At 42.2% G+C, this 19,385-nt stretch overlaps 1 protein-coding gene across 19 annotated transcripts in view; it reads right to left on the bottom strand.

Moving 5' to 3' along the window:
• Positions 1-19,385, bottom strand: part of ADGRL3 (adhesion G protein-coupled receptor L3) — a 268,359-nt gene that overhangs the window by 127,272 nt on the left and 121,702 nt on the right. For all 19 annotated transcript variants that reach the window (XM_086463866.1, XM_086463867.1, XM_086463875.1 and 16 more), the window contains one exon: positions 11,793-11,873. In XM_086463866.1, coding sequence (XP_086319992.1) covers positions 11,793-11,873 — 81 coding nt within the window. The remainder of the gene's footprint in view (positions 1-11,792; positions 11,874-19,385) is intronic.

The raw sequence follows: 19,385 nt of genomic DNA, 5'->3' as shown, positions 1-19,385 counted from the left end.
CTGAGTAGTCAGTTTGAGAAGGAGACTTCAACAGATTAAAAAATGGGTGAGCACACTGCGCTGCTTTCAACATTTGAGTTGAGCTCTATGTTACTGCCAAGAGGGCAGGTTAGCAGTGGTTAATGATCCTCAAGGAAATCTCTGAAATTTTGCTGTCAAATTGCAGAAAATTGATGCAAAAGCTGGGAAGAAGCAAGCAGGTAGGAATGGGGTAGGAAACCAGGAATATAAATGTTATGTGGTCAGTCTGTGCATAGCAGCTGGAGGCAGTGAAAGTCTCAACTGTCCAAAGCTAAAAGATTTTAAATGTGTCTATATGCTACATAAAAGCATTCTTTAAAAAAAACCATTTTTTCCTCCCCATCCTTTCCCCCTTGTCTTGCCTTCATCTACTGTAAGCCCTGTGGCCTGCCCAACAAGCCCTCTGTGCCCATCCCCTATGCCCAAACTATGCAGCCTGTCTTTACCCTCTGGTACTTGTCTCCCATCGACCTCATCCCCAGTCCACGTCCTGGCAGCTCATCACTCTTTATTCTTCCCATTTTCCCTTTTACAACACACACCTCCTGTATGAAGTACCCACTGCCTCCCAGGGCTGACTACTCCTTTCCCTCCCACCCCTCCATCCTGCTCTCATCACACTGTATATTTAATTTGCCCAAGCGAGTGACACTTTCCAGGCCAGACACCTTAGCTTCTTGATGGATTTTATGATCAGGTGTGCACAACAAGGTATAACATGAATCACTACAGCCTTGACTAGGAAAACATAGTATTAACTTTCCTGAAGCCCTGTTAAGGGTCAAAGAACCCATTGGACAAAGTTTGAGTAAAAAGGACAGTGAGGAGCGAAGGGAGAGAAGAACAGAGAAAAACTGGCTCTGCTCATCATAGCAGGGTCAGAGGCTGAAGCTGATGTTAAACAACCACTAACGGCGTTAGGATGCTGACAGGTTTCCCAGCCCTGCTTGAGGGATGCTGCTTGCCAGGGCTCTGGTAAACAGGACTGACCTCAGCTGGGCGGACTGCTTTCTCCACACCTCCCGATTTAGGAGCTGAGATTAAGAGGGGATAATCCTCATTGTACCTGATCCAGGTGCAAACCCAGCTCTGGCACACTGAATGTTTGAAAACAGGAGAGGCAGTAGGACAAGGCAAAAATTATCTATTCTCCAGTGCCATGACCATGATAAGCCTGGATACACCTGAGGACATCGCCCTGGTCAAATCAGCTAGGTGCAAGGCATGGCAGAATTGAGATGAGCTCCGACCCACCCAGTCCTCTGTCTCGATGCCTGCTTCATGCCTTGGCAGCGGTATTAATGAGAAAACAGTTTTGAAAGGAGAAACTCAGTTAAAAATACTTTCCTTTAGGAGGAATGCCAAGATCCTTCCTTGTTTATTTTACTTGTTGTGTAAACATTTTTACAATACTCATCAATGCAGCCTGTAGAGCGTATTTTTTAAAATAACCACCATGGACATCAGTATCTGTCCTTTTCTTTGTCTCCATATGCTGAAGCTAACGCATCACATTGCCATTTTACTCTATGTATTGTGCTGGCTACTACTTGATTGAATCAACCTAAATGAATCAGAAGGTACTAAAATCACATAATAGACATCAGCACTGGAAATGGTCAGGAAATAGGAATTAAGGATGAATGCTCTGTTTACATGACCAAAACACATTGGATGAGAAGGATGAAAAATTCTTCACTGAACGTGTCTGGTAAAAACATTCAGTTTGCTTTTGCCAGATTCCCTCTTAGCAGCACCAGTTCCAAATCCCTACTGCTGAGCAATTTCAAAGTTCAGTGAACAAATTCTTTCAATTGTTTGGTTTTCTCCTATATTCCATGTGAATTCTTCTCAAATTCAAGCTTACTTTTTGCCTCTAAATGTGAGCGACAGTCTGTGGAGGCTCTAATCAAAATGGTGCATTAACTTCACTTTTTCCCACCCTTAACTTCTTCAATCTACAGAACCCAGCTTGCATAGTTATGATCACAAAATATTAACATAATGTACCTCTTCCTTAGCAACAGCTATAGTGTCAGGGGAATGCAGCCCATAATAATGCAGCTTGATCTAGAAGCACAATAAAATATAAATAAGCTTGTTACACTTCAGTGGCACACAGGATTCCACTGTGAAGGGCCTTCATGAATTTAGAAACTTCATCTTATTTTTACTCTCCAACACAGATTATTTAGAAGATTATTTATGGGCACACATTCCCTTTTATTCCAGAAAATGAAATGTAATTGTTTACTCAGTAACAGTGTTATTTTGCTGCATGTCTACTACTAAATTTGTAGGCATAATACAGACACGCACACACACACACATTTGTTCAAAGCAGCGCTCATAATGAAATAAAGATGGAACCAGGACTTAGAGAAAATCTAAAGGGGAGACTGCCATGAGACCGTCCATAATTGTGGTAATTTTTTAATAAAGAAAGCACAAGCAATTTTCTCCAAAAACCAGCTGCAGTGAAACAAGGGGTATACTTGCTACAAATTAACATGCTTAATCTAGAGCTCTCTATAAGACTCCTTGTGTACCTTATCTGAAAAAAAGAACAGCATCCTTGGCTGGGTAAGGGCAAAGCCTTCTCCTTGCCCCAAGTCCAGCTGGTTCTCTCCATCCCTGAAAGCTCCTTGGCCAACAGCCCCATGGCTGGCCCTCTAACCCTTATAATTACATTTAACCACCTTACTATCTCTTCACAAAGGCAATCAAGATCTTTTAAACACTGCTCTTGTGAGTTTTCAAGGAGAATGAACTACAATGAGCCAATCTTAAGGCAATAACAAACCATTTGGAGGTAGAGGATAGCAGTTCTTGTTTTCTGAGCAAATATTGCACTTATCAAGCCAAATTTACTTGGCTGAAAGACTTAAATCATGAGGCCTCTTACGAGGGAGCCAAGTTACAATCTTAGCAACAGGGCTCCATAATGCTTATCTGTAAATCACTTAAATCATTAAGGCTTGAATTTCCAAAAGCACCTTTGAAAAGTGAGGTACCCAATTCATGGGCATGAATTTCCCTCTGAATGGATTATATCACATCGCTAGGATTGCTCTCTAACAAACTATTCACAAAGGGAAGAATCAAAATTCAACAACCCGCTTTAAGGAAATTCAAGGGCCAAAGCAGGCTCTAAACCCAAACATTTTAGAAGCATCAGACCACTGACTCTGGTGGAAATCTCTAATTTCCAACAATTTCTGATTCAACCCAAGATGATTCCAAGAGCCAAGTGATGTTAAAAACCCGCTTACCTACAGAAAATCCCACTGCACAGTTGAAGAGTCATCAAATGAACACAAAACTCTGACTCAGTGCTGTCAACAGCAGTATGTCTGAGCCTAACATGATTTGCTTGTATGGGAAATTGGCTGCCTACCTTTCTAGAGATGCACAGCTTGAGTCTGATGAACTTCAACGAGAGCACATTAAACTTGCTCATTAACTAGTAAGACAGTTCTATTTTATTGGAAGGCAGCCAGACTGCACCACTGGTGTTTATCAGGTGCTTTTCCTAACTTGTCTTAAACCAGAACTTACATTTTTTACATTTCTTTTGAAAGACTGATCTGCTTTCTTTAAATACATCACACACAGTGAAAAATAACAACCACAGAAAATGAAAAGTATGAAAAGAATGAAGAAAATATTTTCCAGAAGAAGCTGCTATGGATTTAACATGATATTCCACCACTGCAAATATTTTAGCATACATGCCACTCAGAAATCCAAGTCACAAGTCTAGGAAACATTAGTATTTTGTCAGGTAAACATATCATTCATTATCTAGTCTTAAAATCATTTTGTACTGGCAATTCGAAACTATCAGACACTAAGATGTCATCTACTATTATAAATGGTGTTAACTAGACAATTTTTCATCCAGATTTGCACCTGATGAAGAATGAAACAAACATTACCCCTGTAGCTGCAACAGAATAAAACACGTTTTCTCATTAAGTAACAATATACCAATAATACACCAATAGTGCAAGATCAGAGGTGGTTTCCTAGCTGTACTACTAACAAATCGTCTTCCCAGATTTAGAGTATAGAATTGCCCTCCACCAGGGTTTTAACCCCAATACAAGGCCATACTTAAAAAAAAAAAAAAAAAAAATCACAAAAATGTATAAAAATCATTTTGTAAAGGGATCCATGCCAACCTGATCTTTTGAATTTGTACCTGTTTCATTTATGAACAGCCACAGGCCCTGCACAGAGCAACCGGCATCTGATGTCCTGCTCTAACACACAACTATGGCTTCGGAGGACTCCTCTAGAAAAATATTGTTGTCCTATCCTCCATCCTTTTACGTGGTGACGACACACTTCAACACATATGTCATGGAACACTTCTATAAATTGGCACCATATGACATAACACGAAAGAAGATGCAACATACAGCAAAGGATGCAAGCAACGTGGCTGCAGCAGCAGATGAAGACTTTCCAGTGATTAAGCTCTTCAACAGTGGCAGAGGGCTCCCATAGAAAGTGTTACCTTGCATTGCACACCTTTTCAGTGTCTCTGGACAGGTAAAATGAAGACCAGTTATGCCTCTCATCAAAGCATTCTCTTATAAACAGGCCTGTGGCTTAGGAAATCAGTGGACCTGAAATTTCATCTCTCATATGATTTATTTGCCATCTTATCCCATTACAAAAATATAAATACAACAGGCATTTTTCTGCAGCCCTGAAATGATTCAGAATTAATACCAGATGACAAAATGGACCACGGACCATGTACCAGGAGGGGAAAAGTTACAGTAAAAGCTCCTTCCCATTAATGGGGCCATTCATTCATATGGCCACTATACCACAGGGGAGCTGGACATAAATTATGTATTTGACATCTAGTTATAGACGATTATATCTGACATAATGAAGTTATAATGGAAGGAGTTTGCACATTGTTTGGTTATTAAGTGCCCATTTCTTGTCCCTGCACCAGGTGCAATGGTGATAGGCCATACAAATCACCCAGAAGAAATGCCAAAATGGGCTCCCTTACTGATAAAGCACCACACATGTTTATTAATTTAACAGCTTGTCTTATGTCTCCCCCATCTGCTCATTTAAAACAGTTATTTGCCCTATAAATATTTCAGAAAGAGAAGTGTAGCCAAAAATTAATCCGGCAGAAAAGGGGAAAAAAAAAGTTTGAGAAGGGTTTCATGCTGTATGTAGCACTGTGCTCTTTTTTCCACTTTGAATAGGTTCAACAGCTTTTTTTCAAGCTGGTAATAGGACATTCACTTTAGATTAGTGATGCTTGAGGGTGCACTGCCATAGCTGACTCTGCTTTCCAGCTGTTGCCACTGTCAGGTGGGTGAAAACTTCCACTGCTGATGGTGAGTGGCACAATTCAGTACAGCGGAAAACAAAACCCACTGTCAAAAGAATTCCTGAGTGGATGTCTATGTCCATTTTGAGCTTATCAGGTCACACGGCAGCTTCAACAGCCTATAAAGAATAACATTTCAAGGCATCTTTAAATCATAGTTCATGCTGATCTCCATGGCAAAACTCCTTTACAAGACAGCAGCTAGCTGGTAAAAAAAGCTAGTTAAAAAGTGCTTTTTCTTTTTTTTTTTTTTTTAGATGACTAGGAATAATGGAAAAAGTGTTAAACATCACTTAGACTGTTCCCTCCCCACACCAAAATCCTTAAATATTTTCAGGTGTTAATACTTTCAATAGTTCCCACCAGCATACAGGATTTAGCACTCCTCCTTGAGAGACTTTGTTAGCTCCAGCTTTCTGCTAGAGTGAACACTGTTATCTTATAAATAAACAGCAATGCCCCGAGGTGCCCCTCCGCAATGAAAACACACATTCCAAAGAAATAAGAGCAGCAGTTCAACACCACAGTGAAAAAGAAAATGGCGAACAGCATGCAATTAACTCTTTCTGAGCATGGATAGCTACAGGACATAAAGTGGGACCTTGCAATAACAAGCAAACAGAACTGCAGGCTGGCTGCAAGATTTCCAGGAGCTCTGGCTACTCCAGCTACGACATTAGTTATCACCACCCGTGATACCTAATGAGGAATTAATAAATACGGAGAATGGTACATGTTCAAAGCAGCTCCTACTTCAGGGAGATCAGTGTAGTCCAGGAAGGCAGATGTTTTGGTACAGTTCTGAGCCACAACAACAGATTAGTGGAGAGCCCTGGATTAGACTGAGAAAAGCATCACATCCTTATATCAGAGCTCATCTCTCCACCGTCTTCACAACCCAAATAAGCTCCATATCTGCCAATACATTCTTGTGTCTGCACCTACCACACCACCCAAAACCCACCCCGTCGCCAGTCTGAGCTGACTGAAGACTCATCTCCAGCCTGGAAGCCAAGGGCCTTAAATAAGCCTGCCCATCACAACAAAAAGCAGAGTTCTAATGAAAAATAAACAAACAGCAAAGCAACCCCACAAACAAATCTGTATAGATCTCTTCAAAATAAGGCAGCTGAAAATTCACAGTGCACGTGAAGCTCGTAGTCATTGCAAAACCTTTCTGTTGACCATGCAGGTATGTTGAACAGTCATCTCCCATCCAACCGGTATAACACCAGTTACCTGTATGACTCATATGCTCTGCTTGTCTGGAAAGCCACACGGAATGAGAAAATGTTGTGTGTGTGTTGCTGGCTTGATGCAATGAGCACTCATACGCCATGTCAGAGGGAGTGAGATCCTCTGATGGGCTCAGGGCAGTCATGAAGGGGAAGCCTGAGAGCAGTCATACCTGGAGAAAAGGCTGAGCAAAAGCAAAGAAGAAAACCCTATACATGACCAACGAAGAGCTAGACACTATACAGCACCCCAGAATTGCACAGGGAAAAAGGGAGTAAGGGTCCTGAGCATGGAGGACCTCAACCAGCATCCAGTGCATGGTCCTTTCTTGGTTCAAAGGTGTTGAATTATCCTCTCCCTTGGATCCTTCCACCCGAAGGATGCCATGAAAATAGTATCACCTTAAGAAGCTGGAAACATATAGCTGTAACTAACTCGAAAGGGAAGGAGCAGGACGAGTAAAAGTGGGACCTTGGAGAGAAGCAGAGGGACACTGTAAAGGACTCTTGAGCTAAGGGAATGGCCTTCCCAGGCTTTCAAGCAGAAAATGAAAAAGCATGGAAACAGGAGGTGCCTGGCCACCACTGGCTCAGAGCAGGGACTCTTGAATAGCACCTCTCTCATAGTGCTGGACCCAAGGAGGGAGCGGCAGGAGAGCTGGTGTCTTAGAGCCTGTCGAGCACAGGATGCATGACCTCATGTGTCAGCTTGAATTAAGGCAAGGAGTGCCATTGGGCCTCTCTGCCTGGCGCTCCCCTTTCTCTGGACTTGGGAAGGAGGGCTAGGGCTGTGCAATGAGCCCAGCTGTCACATCCTCCCACATCATCTGCAGAGCCATCAAGCCTCTCCGGGACCTTTGGGAGAGGGGGGAAAATAAAAAAGAAAAAAAAAAAGACCCAGAATGTGTGATTCAAAAACCTGATCTATTTTTGGTAATAAGATTTCACAGCGCTTCTGATGTTCAGGAACACTTCTTCCTCAGACGTTGCAAATGTAAAAGGGGAGAAAAATGATGAGCTTTTGAAGGAAGAAAGCACAATGGGACATGCCACTGAGCTGGAGAAGAGAGGAGGAAAAAACAGCAAAACCTCTGTCTGTCTTCCTGACATGCTGCCCAAGTGCTAGGATGAGATCCTGTGTCTGCAGAGGCTGGATCTCATAACTGATGTTTACAGGGGGAAAAAAAAACCCACAGTGCTCTAACTGGGGCAAAACAACCTGCCTGGCTAGAGAAACCTGCACAGAAGGGTGAGAACTTCCCATCCCTCTTTTATTTGCTGTTTATTTCTAGAACTAGGGACCAATACAGGATTTTGCTTATCAATTCATGTTTTGGAAATGTACTGACTTCAAGCATATCAATCTCCAAGACAACTACCTGAGCGTCAACTTTGAAGAAAGCCTTTGCAAAATACAAGCTCAACAGGGTAGAAGCGCTCCTCAGACTGCCTAGGTTTAAACACCAGGCATATATTTGATGTTTAATATGAGTCCACATATATACTAAAATCTGCTTCTATAAAGCTTTATAAATAGTTTTAGTATGTGGATTCAGTAAGCTTGTCACTTATTTGCTCTGTTTTAGTTCCTGGCAGAATTTGAGTCCAAACGCTAAATTTAATTTATTGCGATATATGGTAACTCCACCAAATCCCTTTCTAAGCCAGAGTATCAGCATCACCCTCATCTGTGAAATTCCTTACTATTGTCAGTAACCAGTGATCCATTTTTAAACATAGGTTTAATCTTCAGTCTATGAGATCGCTATCTGAGGTCTCATCCACCCCTGGAATTATTCTGCATACAGATGGTGTAAAGAGTTGCATAAAAATCATGTAATCACGTCTGGATCATTAGACTGAGAGGAGGTGTAAATATAATGGTTAACAGGGCTTTGTATACGGAACTAATTTCAAACCACCTTCAAATTAAAAAGGGGGTGTGGAATAAGAAGTGTCTTGAGAAAAAATGCTGATTCAGGGCCTCATTTCTGTTAAGTGATTTACAGTGTCATTACTGCATTGCTGTACAGAGCAGTGGCTCAGAGTAATTACCCTGTAATGCATGATGACACTAATGTACTAGTAAACTACTGGAGTTTATTCACTACTAACATCAGGACTCTGAAAGGCAGGTAAAAATGCCCTGCATGCATAAACAATGTGTGTAAATGTCACCAGTGATAAATTTTTTAAAAAGGAGAAGGAAGAGGCAGTTACAAATAAATCTGCCAGCTGAGAATTGCAACTGCATAGACCCACAGGAGCACTAAAGCTGCATCGTTTTTTAATAATATGCGAAGGAAAGATGCTTTTATATTCCTACCCTGGCTCTATTTCCATTTATTACAGTCAACATTGCATGGTGGCTTCTTCTTTTTGCCACTCTAAGTGCAACAGTGACCTGCACCTGGTGTTCAGCTCAGTGTGAGGGGGAATGTGGAAGGGAAATGAAGAGCATCAAAGCAACAGCCAAGAGCATTAGTGGTTTATGACGACTGTCATAATGCTGCTCTTTTTTTAGAGTTCCAGCTAGCGGAAATGTGGAGAACCGATGAGAGCTTCAGGACAGAGGTGTTTCTGCTTCCTTTGTCTAAAACAGCTCTTGTGGTTATGGGATGAGGCTTGGATCATGACCTGAGCATGTCCTAAGGCATCAGAAAATGCAGCCAAACAAAAGAAAAAAAAACTCATAACCCTCACATACATTAAAAAAAAATCATTATTATTACAACACTCTAACAGATTTTGGGTGCTGAGGCTGAAAATGAGGTAGCAGACACATAAGTAGAGCCACACATCCCAGATCGCAGGGCCAGAGGAGAGCCTTGCTCTTCCCCCAGGAGACAGTACCAATTACTGCATTTTTAACATCCACTCTGAGCAGCCCTTTCTTTAAGATCTCTCAACTGGGGAGGTGAGGGGTGGAGGCCCTGGTGAAGGCAGTTAATGTAGCAGTTTATGTTGGATAAACTCCATTTTACCTTCTCTGCAAGTGCTGCAACTGTTCTGCCTGACCCACTTTGCCCTGCTCCTGGTGGCAGTGCCATTCATCTTGCAGAGGTAGCTATGCCTTCACGAACAGCAGATCACTGAAGACTTTTGTTAGTCTTTAGCTCTTTTATCTTGGAGAAAGCAAGGCACAGCTTCTTTGGCTGCTGCTGTTCCAGCATTCTTGAGTCTTCCATAGGCTGCTCCAGACCCCATGGCAAGGATTCACATTGACCTATTCTAAGTAAGCTCTGAGTCATCACACCCAACATCACAGACAGACTTGAGCAAGAAGGTCCTGGAAGTCATAACTGCCTCTGCCTTATTGGAGTGCTCTGCTGAAAAAGCAAGGGAGTAAATTTTACCGCAGAACTGGAGGTTTTCAAGTGGCTTAGAAGCAGCTGACGATCTGAAATGCATGTGTCAAATCTCACGGTAGTTCATTCAAAGCTGAATGGAGGTTGTGGACTGCCAGGAGATTGCACATGACCAGCCCAACTCATGACAAGACCAGATTTGGAGAGAAGACTGTGAATCCTCACACCTAAGGTCCACACCCAGCACATGGTTCCACCTTGCAGAGATGCAAGAGGAACCACCAAGGAATAATAGTGCTGAGGCAGCTTCTGTGCAGAAAGAGTCAATTCCTTAGTTTTTGTTACTGTATTAGCTAAGAAAACACACATTCACACTTACAAAGGGGAAAAAAACCCAGCAAATATTTGCTCAATCAAGTTACAGATCTAGCCACATGGATGCTGGTAGAAAAGCTCACTCAAAACTAAGGGAGCCTTTCACACCAAGAGCATTAACAGTATGCTTTCATTTAGCCCATAAAGCCCTTGGGCCATTTGGAGTAGCTAGGGTTTGCAGTTGCAGCTGCAACTCTCCGACACAAAGGTTTTTCTGTCTCTCAGAATATTAAAGATGAATAACTAAGTGAGATTTAGAAGACAGCTTTCTTCATATTACATAATGACAGTGTGCCTATCTAGATTAATCTTGCATCGACACGTTGCATTTTTCAGTTGTGACCTCTTAGAGAAACATGTGTACACACTGATACATACTCACAGCCTCACAGTGTCAGGGCAGAATGGTGACAATCACTACAAAGGTCAATCCTGTACCTTTCTGCCACTGTAGCACCCTTTGGAGAGTAGGAGAAAGGAAAAACCCCGAACCTAAGCTATAGTGCATCTCCCTGCTAACACGCTCTGGCTGTCCTCCTCCTCCCTTTCTCTTCTTCCATAACATTCCCTGTGTCTGATGTTCACACACATTTCTGGAGCTGACCAAGAAATCCCTCCATATACCTCTTTGATTTTAGCTTTGCTATTATCCATTCCAAGAAGGACAAGTTGGTCATTTTGATATCCCACCTCAACACTGATAACCTAATTCAAAGCATCAAAAGGAGATCTAAGAAGTCTGCACCAGCGCAGATGCTTGCTCTGGGGCCAAGCCCATTTCCCCAGGCCACAGGGGCAAACACCAAGGATTCATCACAAAACAGCAAGGGGACAATTCTCCAAATGGGGCAAAGAAATCAAGGACTCACATTCATATCATTTTATTTGCAGCATTCAATAGAGGCACCTATCTTAGCAGAGCTACTCTGGACTCACTCCATATGTTTCAGCTACTAGCATTGCTCCCGAGGGCAATCAGCTCACTTAAAATTCAAGTCATCCTCTAGAGTGAACATGTCTCCTCACCAACTCTAGGAAAAACCTCAAGCAACAGCAATGTGGATTGAATCCAGGCCTGAACCACTGCACGACCGCTTCTGTACCTTTACTCACCTGAGGGGCAGCTGAAATATGCCTCTTTGCATCCTGCTGCCAGCCTCCTGTGCCTGTGCGCTGCCATTAGGAAGGAAAGCAGGAAGGCAGAGGGCAGGACCTAAGGTGTACCTGTCCCTGCAGAACTAAACTAGTGGGAAGAGCAAAATAGCTTGTGAACAAGACGGTACGTTCAAAGCTATGTAATAGAGCACATGGGACACAGTCATCTCTCAAGCAGCTCTCTCGCAGGAATTAATTTGCTTCTGAGAGTGTTCTTGGATGGAGAGTGGTAATTTTACCATGGAGGCTCTATGAATAAATGAATGATACGCACTCATGCCTACAGCTGGTTCACAATGCACGTGCATGGAGGCTGCATCACTGACTCACCCTTGGATGGCGGTCTCTCCAGATCTGAATCGAGATGGATCGGTGGGGCAATGTAGGAAACCTGCCCGTTGTGAGCCTGCCCTGTGGACAAATAAGTGTTTTAGTTCTGCTGTTTCCTATAGAGATCTATGAGGGCTGTAATTAAACACACATTTTTATGGCACTGGATTCAGAATAGATTTGCAAGTATTTTGTTCTATTGTGCATTTTTCACAATGAACTTCCATTTTGTGGAGACACCTGCTGAAAAGTTGAAAACATTCCCATTTCTTTGCTTTTTCCATGCAGACATGGGTACTATGCTGAACTTTAGTTATACCTGCTTTACCGCTACCATATACATTTTGCTCCATATTCTCTTAAAAGGCCATATGCTACAGAAGACAACTGATTTCACATAAGCCCATTCAAGCTGTCAATCTCACTCTAAGAGGGAAGCAAGCATTCCTGTGTCACCGCAATTTTTGAAGGAAGAGTGGTATGAAGTACAACTGCATCTGGTTTTCCCACCTGCAGAAGAAACAGATATCGGTTTGCGGAGCTCGGTATTGCTTTCACCTGGGTGGAAGTTTTTTGATTCCCAACACCACCGTGCAGATTCCTGATTGCTAAAGACTCAATTCTTCTTCAGTAATTTGGAGGTAACTATATTGAGAAACTTCTATTTATAATAAAAACATGTTGTTAAAATTCATCTATTTACTGTAACAATTTACAGGGTTGTTAATCTCTTTTTCTAAACATGGAAAGTTAATGACACATAGATTACGATAACAGTTAGAGTAACCTTCCCGTTTCAAGTAATATTCGTGCTGCAATAAAAGCAGTTGATTCCTCTTATGAGACACATTCCAAATAATTAATAGGGCTCCCTGTTGACACTTGCTGTTGTTGCTCCAAGCAATTTCCAAGCTAGCGTCACAGGCAGCAGAGCAGCAGTACAGTCTTCGGGCTTCTTTGTAATGACATCCAGGAATACCATGGGCACAGTACGCTGGTGCACATAGTATGTTGAAAACATCTCTTCAGGGGGATAAAATATTAATGGGAAAGGAGGGAAAAAAAAATAAGTGTGTCTGAATGGACAGGATATATTTACTGCTTTATGCTGAGGCTGACTCAGATAATTTGCATTATTAGCCATTATAACAACTGGACGTTATTCAGGTTTAAAATCTACCGACACATCATAAATTCTATATTTGCTTTTAAGTGCTTTAACATGGGAAACCTGCTTCAGGCAAACCCATAGCTAATAACAAGTTATCCTGCTTTCCCCTTCTCGTTTACATGTTAAAAATCCATTTGATGCCATTAGTAAGCACAAGTCATCATTTAATAGCTGCTTGGTTCTGCAGCAGAAACAGGCAGTCTGGTCTCACTCCAAGCTGCTCATTGTGCAGGATCAGTGCCCTTATAACCACAGGACAGGCTCCCCATTTGCTGCATCACAGATACCACTGAAATGCAAAATAGCTGAGGTTGGCAGGGAGCTCTGGAAATCACCTAGTCCGGCTCAAGGGCAACAAGAGCCTACAGTAAGTGTTCAGTGTGAATTTTAGTATCTCCAAGGATAGAGACTCCACAACCTCTCTGGGCAACATGTACTAGTGCTTGGCCACTCTCACAGGAAAAAAAAAGCTTTTCTTATGTTAAGTGTAATTTCCTTTATTTCAATTTGTGCCTCTTGCCCTGACACTGGATGCCTCTAAGAGCCTGGCTCCATCTTCTTTACTCCCCCCCATCAGGTACTTATATGCATCAGTAAGATTCCCTGGACCACATCTAGTCCAGGCTGGACACTCCCAGCTCTCTCAGCCTCCCCCTACATAGAGATGCTACAATCCCTTAATCACCATTGTGGCTCTTTGCTGGACTAGCTCCAGTAAACCCCTGTCTCTCTTGTACTGGGTAGCCCAGCACTAGACCCAACACCCAGATACGTCTCACCAGTGCTGAACAAAGGGTCAGGATCACCTCCCTTGACCTGCTGGCAATGCTTTGCCTAATGCAGCCCAGGAGGCTGGTGACCTTTTTTGCCCTATGGGCAAATTGCTAACACATGGTTGTTTTTTCTTTTCTTTTTTTTTTTTTTTAATTGTTTTTTTAATTATTTTTTATTACCTGGTATTCTTGGGACCAATGGATCCCAAATACAAAAAAGAATGATTCTGCAGGCTGAAAGGACTAGGCTAGAGTAAAAAAGATACATGCATAGTATATAAAAGACTACAAAACATCCGTGAGTTTGTTTAGACATTCATTACAATTCAGTAATAACTATGGAAGTTTATGAATGTTTTATAAAAGCTTTTACCTAATATGGAGGAAGCAGTACCATCAAATGCTCTCTTGTGATAAACGAAACAAGTTGCAGAAAGCTTTTATCTACTTGCTGCTGATGCAAAACACACTACTTCCAAAAAAATATCGAATTTGACTTCTGTTAGACTGTACACTTCCCACAATGCTAATAAATCAAATTTTGCATTTTAACAGTCTTTCTATAATAAACCAATGCAAACAATTGTTGTGCTTCATTTTCTGGGCATGAGTGCCAGCTTAGTAGCTCTTCAGACTCATCACAGTCTTCCCATACAAGGAAAAAAGGCTCTCCACTGCTATCTGTGGCCCCAGTTATACATTCAGGATCAAGACACCTTGTAAACCTTCCTGTTAATCAACAGAATCACATTTTTTCTTCAGTTTTACTGTTATTTGCAATAGTGACATCTGAGAGGGTTGAGGAAAGGGAGTCAAGGGGGTGCCTGAAGCAAGTCCTAGCAACGGGACTGGTACACAAGCACACAGAGAAAACTCTGACTCAGGAGGCCAAACTAGAGGATCAGAGCTATGGCCCTTCTGGCTTTAATGGTATTACAAGTTGTGCCACAGACTCCATTAAAAACCCCACAATTCTACCCAATGGACCTACGCAAAATGCTAAGGCTGATATCACTGGTGCAGCTCAAGTCAGTCACAAAGACTGACAGAACAAGTTCTGCCAAGTGAAGCCAACTCCCAGTCCCTTTTGCATGAATTTTGCAGTTTCAGATGCTTAATTCAAGCTTCAGCTCTAGGAATGATTGACTCCAATCTCCTCCTCTCCAGTTCCAGCTACTGCAGAAAAACACTTGAAAGGGGAATGTGAAAGCCTTAACAAAAAAAAGAGATGGCAGAAACACTCAACACCTCCCTTTCCAAATTGCCTGGTCCTTCAGATGTTTTTTCTGCATGTTGGGTCTGAGCTGATAATGGCGCAGCACCAGGACGTGGGACATGGCCTCCCTTGCCTGCGTGATGATCTCTTCAGCTGTCAGGCTTTCATTTCTACCCACACATCTATTAACTCACCAGCCTATATGATCGATTGCTCTTCAACCTGAAGAGCTGCCCACACACTAACCAGCATTGGCCTGGTTACACATGCCTATAGCAGAGGAAATGACTAGTGTCAGGTCCTTCCCAAAATTTGCAGGATGCTACAAAACCAACTGCACCTCTTTAAATAAGTGGCTCAGGTTTTAGTTATTAGAAAAAAAAAAAAAGTAAAAGTCAGCTTCTGACAAAATACCAAAGGTCAAGATGTCTCCACTGCTGATGGAAAGCTGAGCACGCCTTGTATCACAACAGCTTGCATGGCCTTCTCTAAATCCCACCCTGACTATAGCCATCTGGTGTTTCTGCAGCCAGCTCCCAGGTAAAAAAAGTAAACAGCAATCAACTGTAATCATGTGCGATGAAGTTGCCAATTTCGTTTCTAATCACTAAGGTTGGGCTCCGTTTCCCTTATTCCTCGTGCTGGTGAAGTCCAGCCACCACCACAGCCAATTGCCATGGCTCCCTCTGAGCAGCAGGAGCTGGGCAGGGAGTGCAATGGGCAACAAGGGCTACGCTGGAAGACAACCGTGGGTCAGTCCTTGTCTGGTTTTTTTTGGTTTTTTTTTGGTTTTTTTTTTTTTTAATCTTACCACAATGATTCAGGTTTGCCCAACACTGCACAAAGATCAAAACCATCTCAGGTGTGACGGAGCAAACAGCAAGTGTGTCATGGGCAGCCAGAAACTCCCTGTCTTCTGCTCACACCACCTCTCTCACTGAGGACAGACATACTGCACCTATAGCAGCCAGGCCATATGCAGGTATGGCAGCAATGGGAAGTGGCTGTTTGGAAGCAACAATTTTGGGAGTGAAATGTAGACGTGACCTTGAAAATCCACCTGGTGACATGGCCTTCCTCAGGTAGAGGAAGCAGGGGAGATGTTTATGGATTAGAAAAAGTGCCTGACTGGCCATTATTTTCAGGTCTGGCACATGAGAGATGCAACACATTTTAAAAAGCCAATAACTTAGAAGAACAAAGATAATGTTTTGTGAATACTGAAGGAAAAAAAATAGCTTGGCCTAAGGGTTTTTTGTTTTGTTTTGTTTTGTTTTAAAGGGATCTGGATACTTAGAGACAGAAAATAAACATCCACACATCTTCAAAAATCTGCCCCTAAGCGATTTAGTCATCTACAGATGCCATGATATAAAACTACAGAAAAAAAATCTGCAAATGCATGGACTAACCAAGGAAAGTAGCAACAAAGAAGTCTCATCTGTTTATCCATTAAAAACACTTCCCCCCAGTCCCTTTTGGAAACTTACCCACTGTTTGCAGCATCTAACAGGGCAGATCTCTCTCCTGATCCTATGCTGAGTTTCCAGCACCTGTGATGTTTGATTTTGCTAGAGCACAAGTCCTGTCATCCTGTACACATGCGGGAAACCTGGACACATGTGGGAAACCTTTCTGCCAGCTCTTGCTCATTTTCTCCCTGAGATTTTACAGTGCACTGTTACAGAAAAAACCTGAGCAGAAAACATGACTGGAAGATTCAAATCCCCAAAAGCAAAGAGAAAGAACACCAACATTTACTAGACTAAAAATAAACCTTTTTAAAACATCTGATGAGAGACCTCCTAAACATCTGATGACTTGCCTCCTAAAGCTCTGGTGCTGGCAATGCCATGAAGATAACTACAATTAACAGAAAGGCTGGTCCTCATTTTTCCTTACTTCTCCTTTGCTCAGTGCCCATGGTACCGTGGTAAGCATGGACAGTCATGCACCTGAACTGCAGTTCTCTCCCGTGCCTGACCCAGCTCCAGCAGCAGCAATGAGAAGCCACCAGGAGATACATTTTTTAATCAAACATGCTTCAAATTATTTGCCTCAAGGGGTGAGAGTCCCCTTTCTTTACTGCTTTCATCCAGAGGCGATCACTGCAACACATTTTTTTTCCTGCCATGTCAGACTGCATCTCTTGCTCAGTTTTCCACCCATCTTCCAGCCTCTTTTGGTATGTTTTTAGCTTCCACGGGCTCACCAGTTCTCAAGATCCTTTGTAGACATCCTAGCTAGCATTTCATGCAGAGGATTTAATTTAATTTTGAGCTGGTACCTCTGATGACCCAGTGCTCCTATGCAGTGCCTTTCCTATGCCCTTTGCTGTCAGCACCTCCAAATACAGCCATCTTCATGGATTTAATCCCTCATTCTGTTTGCCTGTTCACTTGGATCACTAATGAGTTAAGTTAGTAACCATGAAACTGCACATCAATTCCTGAGACTCTGATTTCAGTTCTTCACATAATTTTTTATTTTATAACAACGGGATGGGCACATACTAGGTATGCTGAATATGTATTCTAAGGTAAAAGTCTTGGAAAACATACCAACAATTTTACTAATATCTTTACAGATAAAGTATACTTTGCATGCCGTGGCCTTTTTTTCCATGTAACTGAAAAATTCCATTTTTAAAAGCAGTTCAGTCTGTAAAAAACATTACTTTTTGGCCACATTTCTGTAATCCTCTAACTGTTGACAGGATTTTTTCAAAAATCTGATTTATTATCTCACTGAAGACTACATTCTACTTTGTTGAGCTGCAGTTTCCAGGATCATCACTCTCATCCTCTTTAACTTCCAAAATTATTAATTTTTTTTCTTGTCCTTTTTTTCTCCACTCGTGAGTCTTTTTCAACTCCATAATACGTAGGCATATAAAAGAACATATGGAAAGGGAAATTAAAAAGCTGGTAGGTTTGCTAACAAACTCTTTTGACATGCCATTAAACAAATTTCATGCAGACCTATTACTTGGCATATATTCAGACTTCTCCCGGCAGCCTTTTTTTCTGCCTTTCATCAGTGACTATCTTTACAAAACATCGTTTCCTCACTGCCCACCCTTTTCCATTTTGCATTAAAAGCTTTCTTTTTAAATAAAGCTTTTATAAAGCCATTCCCTACCTCAGACATGTCAGAATTAGCACTGATTCTGTCCACCACTTCATTTATTCATGGACTTTTATGGAGTATCTCTCTTTCATGTGTACATCTCTCATCTTTCATTGCCCTTTTAACTCCTTAGGGTAGCAGCAACTCATATGCTTCCTCTTCTTCTCTCCCTCCCAGGGTTATTTCCCTGTCCTTCCCTTGAAGCTGTGTTTGCCTATGAATACAAGAAAACCCTGTTTTCCAAAGGGTGCTCTCCAACTACATTATTTGTGCTCTCTTGCCTTTTTGCCTCTTGTATTTCACACCAGGAACCATCGCAAGCTTAAAGCAACTGCAGCAGAAAAAGTAGGGTACCGGCAAGGGTGGGACTGCTGGCTCCTGGTCACAGCTGCCTTCTGAAAATGGAGGTTACCAAAACTGGCAGCCTCAGTGGGCATTGTCAGAGACCCTACAATCCATGCTGAGGAGAGGGCTCCTGTGCAAAGCCAGCATAATAAGCAAATGCTTTTATTCTCCCATACTGTTCTTGACAGGACCAAACTTATAATATTGCAACTCTAGAAGCTGTTCAGCTATACATTGCTTTTGAAGCAATCATAAAATGTTTATAATAGCAGCTATTTTAAATGCCAATATTGTGTGCTCATGCATCTTATCTTAAAGGCGTAGCTTAAAGTTTGGGTGTAAGAGATGCAGGACTGCGCCTTTTATTTATTTATTTATTTTACTGAAAACCTGCTTTGGTATGTGCATTTTGCTCCCTGATTCCAAAGGCAGTGGTCAACAGCAAAACTCACACAGAACCAATCTGCAGACGAGAAGCAAGAGGTGGGTTCTCACCTCCCTGTCCCAAGCTGTGGCCAAGTTCCCCAGTACTGACCAAAGCAACATGCAGGCTCATCCATGGAGGCTGCCAAATGCAAAGAAAACCTTGGAGTCGAGGAAGAAAGCTTGTCAAAGGATGCAGGGAGAGGGGTGAGCTGGGGAGACGTTTGGCTAAGTCACACACGGATCTCATGTTTTAGAGTAAACACAAATCCAAAAGCAGCGCCTGGCAGCGTGCTTGTGTGAGCAGAAAGCGTGATAAAATGGACTAGTCTTTTCCAAGGATGTACCATTCCTGCTTTGAAGCTGTCACAACAAACAACAGCCTTAACCATGAGAGGAAGGAAAACAAAATGGCCTTTTTCAATGACCAAATTATCCCTCATGTGACAGCCATTACCTGGGAGGGCCTAAGCTAGGTTTGAACCACAGGCAAAACTAAGGACAACAATAATGCCAAAGGAATGAGTTAAAACCTG

This window comes from Leptosomus discolor, chromosome 4 (genome assembly GCF_034619465.1).
Source record: "Leptosomus discolor isolate bLepDis1 chromosome 4, bLepDis1.hap2, whole genome shotgun sequence".
NCBI classification, from domain to species: domain Eukaryota; kingdom Metazoa; phylum Chordata; class Aves; order Leptosomiformes; family Leptosomidae; genus Leptosomus; species Leptosomus discolor.
The sequence above is the reverse complement of the archived record's forward strand: the minus strand, read 5'-3'. Positions and strand labels throughout refer to the sequence as shown.